A 12,132-nucleotide genomic window follows, 5' to 3' on the forward strand; every position below is an offset into this window, starting at 1 on the left:
TTTTATTACACAACATTATTTTTTTAATAGGACGAACATAGTATTCACAAATTATTAGGTAGAAAAGTGCCCTTGTATAGAAAAGAAACAAATCAATCAAAACTACTATTACATTAGGCTTCTGAAATTGTAAGTTGAGTAAAGATTAATTTCATTTATTTTGGTGATTATCTTTTATTTTAGAAACAACACCTTCTTGACTAGGACATTGGTTAGAATGCTAACATGAACAGATTGATTTATCTGCAAGTTAATACAAGAGAACCAGAAATAGTTCACCTCAATGAACCCACAGATGATACTGTTACACTTGCCAACTTCCTAGCAGAACACAGTTGGCTGCATCTGACACACAATGACTCTTTAAAAATATTAGTTAAGAAGGATCTAGGTCTAGGAGAAGATTAAGGACTTGTCCAGAAACTTAACGTACCCATTACAGACACATCATATTCGATTATTAACGTTGCTTCCTGGCCACACTGTTTGAGAATGCTCATGGCTTCTGCATGAGTTGTTCCAAAAAGCCGAATTCCATCGACACTCAAAAGTCTGTCGCCAACCTTTATCGTGCCTTCTCTGGAGGACGGAAACGAAAATGAACTAATTAGAGACATGCCCATTAAATGATACAGCTATCGAAGTAACTGGATTGCATTGGTTGGGCAGCTAAGTTCAATGTTACAGGCTGAGTGAACAGCTGAGTAATTTTACGAAGTTTACCTGATCTTTTACATCTTCATTACTAATCAATAACTGTGATAATCTCAAATAATGATTCGTTGAACGTGAAAGTCATCACATTCAATGATATAAATTTAATAATTAAGAGAAGCATAAAATCGTTCTGGCATTGAAACTGTCACTTAGGCCACTGAGCTCATTCCATCTTCTTAAGCAACAGCATCATTTCCACACTGGTTTCTGGCTGCTCCTCTTTCATTGTTATTTTGGGCATTTTTGATCACGAAGGCCTGCAGATAACGAACGGCGCTGCGCTAGATTGAACTGAATATGCCTGGACCCTTTTGATTTTGTGTTTTTTTTGCTCTTTTTCTGCCATTTGGCATTTTTTTGGGGGTGCATGGTTGGGGGGTGTGGGGTGGGTTGATGTTTTTCTTTGAACAGGTTCAATAGTTTTCTTTGTTTGGTGGCTGTCTGTGGGGAAGATAAATCTCAGAGTTCTGTACTGCCTACATGCTTTGATCATAAATGTACTTGGAATCTTGAATCTTTGAACACACTTTCCCTATAGCTTTTAATTATTCTCCCAAGTGTCCATCTAATCTCCTTTCAAAAGTATTGATCAACTTTGTTTTCACCTTCACCATACAAAATAAATTCTAGATCCTACATACTGAACATAAGAACATAAGAAATAGGAGCAGGAGTAGGCCATCTGGCCCGTTGAGCCTGCTCTGCCATTCAATGAGATCATGGGTAATCTGGCCATGGACTCATCTCCACCTACCTGCCTTTTCTCCATAACCCTTAATTCCCCTACTATGCAAAAATCTATCCAACCTTGTCTTAAACATATCTGCTGAGGTAGGTTCCACTGCTTCATTGGGCAGCAGATTCCACAGATTCACTATTCTCTGGGAAAAGCCGTTCCTCCTCATCTCTGTCCTAAATCTACTCCCACGAACCTTGAGGCTATGTCCCCTAATTCTAGTCCCACTATCTTCTGAGCAAGACACTTGGGAGATGGTGGTTGTGAGGGGTGAGGTACAATGGTGGCTTCTTCTAGTTCCCCTCTCTAAACCGCTATTGGTCTCATCTCCCTTTCAAATATCCACTCAACAATCTGTGCTCCAATGCTAACAACCTCCGTCCTCCGAGCAATCCAATTATTAAAATCTCTCAAAACTGTTCAAGTAAAACATTTCTGCATCCATTCAGAAGCCTTTGTATCACAATTAACAATAAAACAGAGTAGGTCTCTTCATAATATTCCAAAAATGCATAGACAGAGGAAATGCAATTTCCTTTGAAGGACGTGTGGGTGGAACAAGGTCAAAGGATAATTTCATAACCACAGTTGAATTTTTCAATTACATTTTATGTTATTGACTGAGGCATTAATAAAAGGGTTTCAATTAATCTCAAAAGATCAGTTCGACTTAAATAGATATTATTGCTTATTTGTTCAACTTCAACAACACTAGACTAACATTTTAAACACATCACCTTGGCAAACGTAAATCTTCAAACAATCCTGAGAACTGAAATGTCAGTGGCAGATTGTCAGAAAAAGGTGAAAACTGACACTAGACAAAAGACAAAGTTGCTAACACCAAGTGGCACCTGCAAATCAGCACTAATTAAATCTGCGTTTCAAATTTATAACCAAAGATCTAAAATCAATTAGTAAAATCATGTTTGCTAACTTAACAACAATCTGAGCAGTTTCTTGTTTGAGGAGAGTTCCCACAGGTACACCAAAAAACAACAAACTGATATAGGGGTGTTGTTAGATTTAGAAATCTAAAACCTGCAGATGCAGGAAATCTGAAAGAAAAAGAGAAAGTACTGGAAACACTCGGCAGATCAGGCCATCATTTCTGGAAAGTTCCATAGCAAGAAATCAACTGCTTCGCTTCCCATTGGTGCTACCTTGCCTGCTGAGCATTACTAGCATTTTCTCTTTCGATTAGAGGAGGATTTCGACAGGCAAAGAGGAAGCACAAAAAATTTTCACAGCACAAATTCTGAACACAATTTCCACTTGCATTGGAGATGCCTTTCTCATTGAGACTGATACTACTTGTATAGTTAAATTGCTGCTAAACGATCATCTTCAAGTTCTGCACTTTCTACCATTCTTCAACTATATATTAGAAGTGTGGAGTGGAGTCAGATAGAGCTTCTAAGTCTGTTGCAGCTCAATAGCCTTTTAAGCCATCAGTACATGGAAAACGCAGAAGAAATTGCTATGTTCAGAGGTCAAAGGAAATACCTGATTGCAAACTTGGGTTGAAGTAAACAAAGACATTTAATTGTCTCATGTAAAGTCATCACAGAGTACAGCCAACGCCATTGGGGCCAAGCTTCCTATTGAGTGGTGTGATTGCCGTCCTTGTGTTGCATACACTGTGCCCTCGTTAAAGATGTGGCAGATACTTGGGAAAGGGAACATTATGGTGCCCAGCGACAGCATCAGGGTGAAACCCTCAGCGAAAATGAGGTGGAGCACAATCAGTTAGTGGTTAGCACAACACGTTACAGTACCGGTGACCCAGGGGCAAGTCCCGCTCCTGTCTATAAGGAGTTAGTACATTCTCCCCGTGACCGCGTGGATTTCCTTCAGGTAGTCCGGTTTGCTCCCACATTCCAAAGACACAGCAGCTGGGAGGTAATTGGTCATTGTAAATTGTCCTGTGATTAGGTTTGGATTAAATCGGGGGGGGGGGCTGGGTGGTGCAGCTCGAAGGGTGGACTCCGCACTATATGTCAAACAAAGGGAACTACGGCAGCAGGGACAGGAAAGAAAAAAGCATGTGACCTGATTAGAGGCCCATAAGACCCGTCGGTGCTTGATGGGCAATACCCAATCACAATAAGTGAGATCAGTTATTACCCTACCTGTCTGCTGGTCCCCCGGCTCTAACACACGTTATTACAATTGGGCGAGATCTATTCCTGTCTTCATGAGATCCTCCTGAGAAAAGAAAGATATCAAACAATATCCATTCTTGAGCTCTCCAAACTGATCCAACTGATAAACTGTACTGCCTGCAGAGTCCAAAGGCTAACTGGACCACCTTCACTACCTTAAGCATGTCTATGGCAAGGTATTAACAAGTGCCCCCACAAACTGAGGAAGATGAACAGCAGGCTGCTAACTAAGATTTCTGGCAGCCAGTGCACACTTGCATGACAGGAAAACTAGGGTTAGGATATAGCCTGTAATGGCTTCCTAAGATTCAGTATCCTGCCTGCACACACCATCAAGCTCACAGATGTAGGAGCCCACTTGAGCGGGACACTAAATTATGATGGTTATCTGAGTAACTGTATATCAGAGAGCAATCAATACATGCAGAAGAGAAACCTGAGAGGAAAGAAAAATATAATCTTGTAAGGATTTCCTCACACGCTAAATAATTCAGAAGAGAAGAAGCTGATAAGTCACTTAATCTCTGTAGAGGCCTGTATATCACAATTAAAATAGCAGGCGCAGCATTTACAGTAGACTTGGACCGGTTTGACAGAAGGGGACACATTACTGATCCAAATCTACTGAATTAACACCATTAATTCATAACTAATGCTGGAATTTTGAAACACAAGTTGTAAATGCTGGTAACACTTGGCAGGTCAGGCAGCAACTGTGGAGGGAGAAGCAAAGTTGGAGACCCTTCATCAAGCAGGGTCCTATGGCCTGAATTTTTAAGATTGTTTCTCTTCTGGTTTATGTTGTCTCTTCCCTTTCCTCCTCTCCAAAGATAACATTTTGAACTTCTCAGCATTAGGAGGAGGAAATAACAGACTCAGCTCTTTGACCCAGTTATTTATTGGCAGATTTGGGAGATGAGCATTGTAGGCATAACTACAGTCACAGAACTATTTTTGAAATCCACTCAATCCTCAATGCAATATGCGCCTTGCCACATGACCCACAAGATTAGAAAGATATTGCTATTGTCTTGAGAATTAACTTCTTTGATAGGAATAGAATTTTTTCACTTGCATTTCGGTTAATATGCACTAAAAACAGTCTGCTTTGATGTGTAAGGTCCCATCTTGTGGAAGAGTTTCGAGAAGAGCAAAATTGGTCTGCCAGTACCAATCATACCAACACCCAACATGAATGTCGTTTTCCAGAAATAAGCCAAATTGCCCCCCTATCTCAAAATACTCTATTATTTTTATAAAATCAATTTACAGCGCAACTCAAAATCCCGACTTTATTAAAACCAGTTGTCATGACAACAGCCTCGATCTGCACTGGGGGAGATAAAAAACACCATCAGAACTCACACTTGGATATCTGGAGTACCAGCTATTTTGACAAGATGGAAGAAGTTATTTATTCCTTGAAGCCTACGACCCATTTTCATAGCAATAAATCAGAGCATATTTGATGCAACAGACTTCCACCAGTCTAGATCAAGGGATGTGCAAGAGGAGAAATCAATGCATACCAGAAATGGAATTAATAACCAAAGAGAATATTGAGCACTAGCATTATTATATCCAAGAGTCTGTTTAAAACTTTATTTTCACCATAAATTATTCTGAGAATTTTGCATAAAGGAAATATAGTTTTCCTCCAAGAGGACCACAATCTTGTCATTGAGTTTGGAGGCTTACATGCTTCAGTGACGCAGAGAGCTATGCTGGCTGGGGACAGGGTTTTATGCTTTGGCTCTTGGTAGGGTCAGCCATATCAAGCAGATCGAAGGGTTAGAGGCCAGACTAAGATTGGTCCACTGGTCTTACAGGTTTAGGGGTTCAGCTCAGGGCTAACAACCCTGACTGGTCAAGCAAAATTGTTACGGAAACAGGAATGAAGAATCCTTCAACATCCGAGTGTGACGGTATTCCTGACTCTCCATCTGGGACTTGCATGACTGACAGGAGTGAAAACCGAGAGGAAGCTACTGACATGATGAAGGAAGCCCTGAACACCACCAGAGATGTGGGACCTTCACTGCTGCCCTAAATACCAGTGGTGTAAGGGGCAGCAATACATATAGATTTAACAATTTGTGTAAAAGGAACAGAGAAAAGAAACAGATTGTGAAAACCTCACTCCAAAAACAAACCAGATATAAAATAATGCAAGTTACAATGCACCAGTAAATGGATATCCTCACCTCTGATCACAAATCCGAACGTGTTGCCTTCTTTGTGCAAAGTCACTTCGACAGTTTTCAGGATAATACCGGAGCCCTGCACAGCTGATTGGAATAAATGAGAGTATCAGTCAGAACCATTGGGGAATGGATTTGGTAATACAGGCTGGCCAAAACCAAAGCTAATTATTTAAAAGAACATTGATCTGTGGCTCATTTCTTTGCATTCTTCGATTCCACTGGGTGTATCAAGGTCTTTGGTGTGAGCGCATTTGGCTCAGCATTATTACAAACATCACAGTGGTACAGTAGTTCAAAAGTGATTCATTGCTTTGGAATTGATTTCAACAACTCCTAGGACTTAAAGTCATTTAAAATTGTTTATGGTTCTCCCCGTCTTTTCCTTTATGCTGAAAACAAGTGGAACTCCCAAAGCATTTTCTGCTGCTTTTGGCATTCTATACTATCCACATCTACGTAAAGAGTCCTGGTGGGATATAAGCATTTAACACAGTACTTAAGGGGCAAGAGTGCGACATACTGCTCTCGGGCTGCTCTGCCATTCAGATTCTTCATCACAGGTTCATGTTCCTATCAGATCCCTGAGCTGTTGTTCCCTAAGCCTCAACACACTTAACGGTTGGACACCCACAGCCTTCTGAGGTAGGCTATACTGGCGTCAAGGACGTCTTGCGGTGGCTGCAGAATATTCGAAAGGGGTTAACAGCCAGAGATCATGATACATGCAGGTAACAATGACATTGGTTTGAGAAGAGAGGAAGTCCTGCTAATTAAGTCTCATTAGCTAGGTAGCCAGTTAAAGGGCTGGACCTCAACAACCGGAATATCTGGATTACTTCTGGTGCCATGAGCTGGTGAGCAGAGGAACAGAAGAAAAGGTCAGGTGAATGTGTGGTTGATGGGATAGTTCAGGGAGATAGACTGCAGGCTTCTGGATCAATGGGACCATTTCTGGGGAAGATAGGTCCTGTATGAGAAGGATAGCCTCCGACTTAACCAGAGTAGGACCAAAATCCTTGTTGGCCAGTTTGCTGGTATGCTGAGGAATGTTTAGATTGAGTTGGCATGAAAGGAAGCTCTGAGTAGTTATTCTGATGGACAGATATAATATCTATTGGAGAAACAGTTAATCAGACCAGTATGCAAAACAAGGGAGATGAATGGAATTCAAAGCTAATTTGTATTCATTTTAATGAAAGGAGAACAAATAGCAAAGCAGCTAAACTCAAAACTTAAATTAACATGAGACTCCACAAGTTTTGTGGCCATCACTGAGACACAGTGGAAGAAATGGCAGGATTGGTAACTCAATATCTCAAGATGTAGAATTTTCACATGAACTAGGGGGAGAGTAAAATAAGAGGAGGTTCTGCGCTGTTAGTCAAAGGTTGAATTGGTTCAGTATGGAGTGCGAATAACTTAGAAAGGCTTTTCAAATAAGGCCATATGGGTAGAGATTAGCAACTAAATGGGTTCAAATAAACTCTTCTCAGGCTTCAAGCTGGGTACAGGTATCGATTATAACCGACGTTCTGAAGACCAGCTCTGCCATCTTCTTCTGGGATGAAAGACAGCAGAGGTTATCAACGAAACATCCGTTATAATCAATACCTGTACCCGGTTTGAAGTCTGAGAAGAGTTTATTTGTCATATAAGCCAGAAGAGCACTAGATCCTTTTTTTAACTGGGTTCAGTCACCTTTCCAGTCATATATGACAGACCTGACGATAGTCAACAGGAGATACTTTATGTAAACACATATCGGAAAGATTCAACAAAAATAGGGTCATTGTGCTGGGAATTTCAATTTTCCAAATATTGGCCTCGGCAACACTGCTCAGAGGAGGATGAGATTTTTGAGGTATAACCAGTGGAAGTTTTTTATGGAGTATGGAGATAGATCTACAAAAGGAAGGAACTTTATTGGATCTTATCTTGAGGAGCGTAGCTGGCCAAGTGAAGGAATTGTCAGTAGGGAATCATTTTGGAGATCATGAACATAATGCACTACATTTTAAAGTGGTTATGGAAAAAGATGGGAAAAAACTCATAATAAATTTGGGATAGGCCAATTACAATAACATATGAGAGGACTTGGCAAAGATATGTACATTGGAGTCATCTATTTGCAACCAAGTCTACATCTGTATAGTGGGATGTATTCAAAGGAAAAACTGCAGGAGTTCAAGGCCAACAAGTTCCTGTAAGGGTAAAAGACATTGGCAACAAGACACTGTCCCTAAGTGTGAAAGGATATTGAGGGTTAGATAATGAGATAAATGGAAGCATATGACAGACATAGGAAAGCAATAATGGGGAATGCCCTTGTAGCGAAGCACTTAAAATGGAAGTTAGAAAGGGTGAGAGACGTTACAAGCTATCATTGGCAGAGGCAATTAAAGTAAATTGGAAGGTCTTTGTGGGTATATTAAGGAGCAAAAAAAATAACCAGGGAAAATGTAAGGCCCACATGGGACAACAAGGCAATCCACATGGAGCCAGAGGTGGAGGTGGAGTCCTAAGTGAAAATTTCTCGGCAATATTCACCAAGGAAATGGACTTTGTGGTTTGGAGGATTCAGTGAAGGGGATGGTGAAAGTCTACTGCAGATCTCCATTAATCAAGGGAGGTAATCAATGCGTTAACAGGCTTAAAGAAGGATAAATCCGTTAGACCTAGGACCACTTAAGATTTATCTCAGGGTGCTATGGAAGGCAGGCAGGAGACTGCCGGGGCTCTGGTTGAGATTTTTAAACTTCCACTGAGCACAAGTGAGGTGAGGTCCTCGATGACTGGTGTGGCACAATACCATAGCGGTTAGCTTAACACTATTACAAAACCAGCCACCTGGGTTCAATTTCCACCACTGTCTGTAAGGAATTTATACCTTCTCTCCATGACATGTGGGAGATGTACAGGTGAGTAGGTTAACTAGTAACATGGCGTAGTTGTGTGGCACAGGCTCATTGGACTAGAAGTATATACCATGTTGTACTAATAATAAAACATTTAAAATAGACAATGATAAAAAAATTAAAAACAGACTACTTTCCCAAGTTGTATAGCTAAATAATAATCTAAAAAATAGACTAATAGTTCCCTTTTCAACAAAGGAGAAGGGAAAAAGTGTAGTAACTACATACTTGTGAGCCTAACATCAGTGGTTGCTAAGATACTGGAAAAAATTTTAGGAGAGAATTAGTGATGACTTAGAAAGGCAGGGACTAATCGGAGGCAACCAACACGGCTTTGTCAAGGGCAGATCCTGTGTGATCAAAGTGATTAAATTCTTTAGAAAGTTAATGTGGTAAACCATAAATATATATATATATATATATGTGTGTGTGTGTGTGTGTGTGTGTGTGTGTGTGTGTGTGTCTGTCTGTCTGCCTATCTGGACACGCTCCTCTGCTGACTGCTCCTGTGGCTCCTCCCACAGATCCCTGAATAAAGGCGATTGTGCCCTGCTCCTCCCTCAGTCCGGGGCAGATACTTAGCAGGGACATGGACCATTTACTGCTAATTAAAGCCTTTCAGTATTAACTCTACTTCCAGTCTTTTGGAGTAATTGATAGTGCATCAGTTAACAAAGTATTTTGATGTGGGCAGAGCTGTGGATATGATTTACTTGAACTTTACTGAAGCCTTTTATAAGTTCCTGCATAGGAAACTAGCTCCTGAGAGATCCTGGGTAATTAGAACGAAATTTGGCTTGGCAACAGAAGACAAGTGATGGTGTAGGTTTTCCTCCTGGTAAACCACAGGCAAGCTGAACCCACCAAACTCACCTCTGTTCACAATTAGTTCTGTCATCCTCTCCCAAGATGCTCTCAGGTTTCACCAAATAGTGCAGCCTGGTGACCTCTGTGACCTTGAACCAACTTTCCTATTTCCATCCCTCTTCCACATCTTAAGATCATTTGCTTCTATCTATTTCAACCTTGTACTACTACTACCACGTCGACTCAGGCCTAGGGGCTTTGCTTACTCCAAAATGTCTGCAAAGTCCTCATCATCTTCAAACCGATTGCTCCTTTTATCTTCTACTGCAATCGAATTGCCATGCGTCTCAGGTACTATACCTGGATCTTATTTTAACCTAGATTTTCTTTACCATTCAGCTGTTACGTATGATTGATGCAGGCCCTGAATTTCATTATCTTCTTCTGCATTTTGAATGACCAACTTCATCGCTGACTTCATTCAAAGTCACATCTGTAAAGCTGAGCTCTACAATCTGCCCTATTTCTGAACTTATCCATTCAGGTCTTTGTAGGCACACCCCAAACCATGCTCTCTTCATTCCTTCATTGACAGTCATGCCTCGAGTTATCTGGGTTCCACCGTGATCTAGTCCTCTTTACATCTCCACTTCCCGATGTATCCTCAACACCAGTCATTTTAACCAAGAATTGTCATCTCTCTCAGCTCTTCTAAAAACGCCTGAGCCTCAACATTTAGAACATAGAACATAGAATAGTACAGCACAGTACAGGCCCTTCGGCCCACATTGTTGTGCCGAACCTCAAACCCTGCCTCCCATATAACACCCCACCTTAAATTCCTCCATATACCTGTCTAGTAGTCTCTTAAATTTCACCAGTGTATCTAACTCAGGCAGTGCATTCCACACACCAACTACTCTCTGAGTAAAAAAACCTTCCTCTAATATCCCCCTTGAACTTCCCACCCCTTACCTGAAAGCCATGTCCCCTTGTATTGAGCAGTGGTGCCCTGGGGAAGAGGCTCTGGCTATCCACTCTATCTATTCCTCTTAATATCTTGTACACCTCTATCATGTCTTCTCTCATCCTCCTTCTCTTTTCCAGAACGAGGGGTCACAGTTTGAGGATAGAGGGGAAGCCTTTTAGGACCGAGATTAGGAAAAACTTCTTCACACAGAGAGTGGTGAATCTGTGGAATTCTCTGCCACAGCAAACTGTTGAGGCCAGTTCATTGGCTATGTTTAAGAGGGAGTTAGATATGGCCCTTGTGGCTACAGGGGTCAGGGGGTATGGAGGGAAGGCTGGGGTGGGGTTCTGAGTTGGATGATCAGCCATGATCATAATAAATGGCGGTGCAGGCTCGAAGGGCCAAATGGCCTACTCCTGCACCTATTTTCTATGTTTCTATGTTTCTCTCCAAAGAGTAAAGCCCTAGCTCCCTTAATCTCTGATCATAATGAATACTCTCTAAACCAGGCAGCATCCTGGTAAATCTCCTCTGTACTCTTTCCAATGCTTCTACATCCTTCCTATAGTGAGGTGACCCGAGCTGGACACAGTACTTCAAGTGTGGCCTGACCAGAGTTTTATAGAGCTGCATCATTAACTCACGACTCTTAAATTCTATCCCTCGACTTATGAAAGCTAACACCCCATAAGCTTTCTTAACTACCCTATCTACCTGTGAGGCAACTTTCAGGGATCTGTGGACATGTACCCCGAGATCCCTCTGCTCTTCCACACTACCAAGTATCCTGCCATTTACTTTGTACTCTGCCTTGGAGTTTGTCCTTCCAAAGTGTACCACCTCACACTTCTCTGGGTTGAACTCCATCCGCCACTTCTCAGCCCACTCTTGCATCCTATCAATGTCTCTCTGCAATCTTCGACAATCCTTTAGACTATCCACAACACCACCAACCTTTGTGTTGTCTGCAAACTTGCCAACCCACCCTTCTGCCCCCACATCCAGCTCGTTAATAAAATTCACGAAAAGTCGAGGTCCCAGAACCGATCCTTGTGGGACACCACTAGTCACAACACTCCAATCCGAATGTACTCCCTCCACCACGACCCTCTGCCTTCTGCAGGCAAGCCAATTCTGAATCCACCTGGCCAAACTTCCCTGGATCCCATGCCTTCTGACTTTCTGAATAAGCCTACTATGTGGAACCTTGTCAAATGCCTTACTAAAATCCATATAGATCACATCCACTGCACTACCCTCATCTATATGCCTGGTCACCTCCTCAAAGAACTCTATCAGGCTTGTTAGACACGATCTTCCCTTCACAAAGCCATGCTGACTGTCCCTGATCAGACCATGATTCTCTAAATGCCCATAGATCCTATCTCTAAGAATCTTTTCCAACAGCTTCCCCACCACAGACGTAAGGCTCACTGGTCTATAATTACCCGGACTATCCCTACTACCTTTTTTGAACAAGGGGACAACATTCGCCTCCCTCCAATCCTCAGGTACCATTCACATAGACAATGAGGACATAAAGATCCTCACTAGAGGCTCAGCAATCTCTTCCCTCGCCTCGTGGAGCAGCCTGGGGAATATTCCGTCAGGCCCCGGG

The 12,132-nt window shown here is 41.8% G+C and overlaps 1 protein-coding gene across 5 annotated transcripts in view; it reads right to left on the reverse strand.

Annotated features, from left to right (window-relative positions):
* Positions 1 to 12,132, reverse strand: part of grip1 (glutamate receptor interacting protein 1) — a 344,918-nt gene that overhangs the window by 99,240 nt on the left and 233,546 nt on the right. For all 5 annotated transcript variants that reach the window (XM_063057778.1, XM_063057779.1, XM_063057783.1 and 2 more), the window contains exons 5-7: positions 5,823 to 5,906; positions 3,586 to 3,661; positions 434 to 579 (exon numbers count right to left, since the gene is read on the reverse strand). In XM_063057778.1, the coding sequence (XP_062913848.1) occupies positions 434 to 579; positions 3,586 to 3,661; positions 5,823 to 5,906 (306 nt within the window). The remainder of the gene's footprint in view (positions 1 to 433; positions 580 to 3,585; positions 3,662 to 5,822; positions 5,907 to 12,132) is intronic.

Source organism: Mobula hypostoma, chromosome 9 (genome assembly GCF_963921235.1).
Source record: "Mobula hypostoma chromosome 9, sMobHyp1.1, whole genome shotgun sequence".
NCBI lineage: Eukaryota > Metazoa > Chordata > Chondrichthyes > Myliobatiformes > Myliobatidae > Mobula > Mobula hypostoma.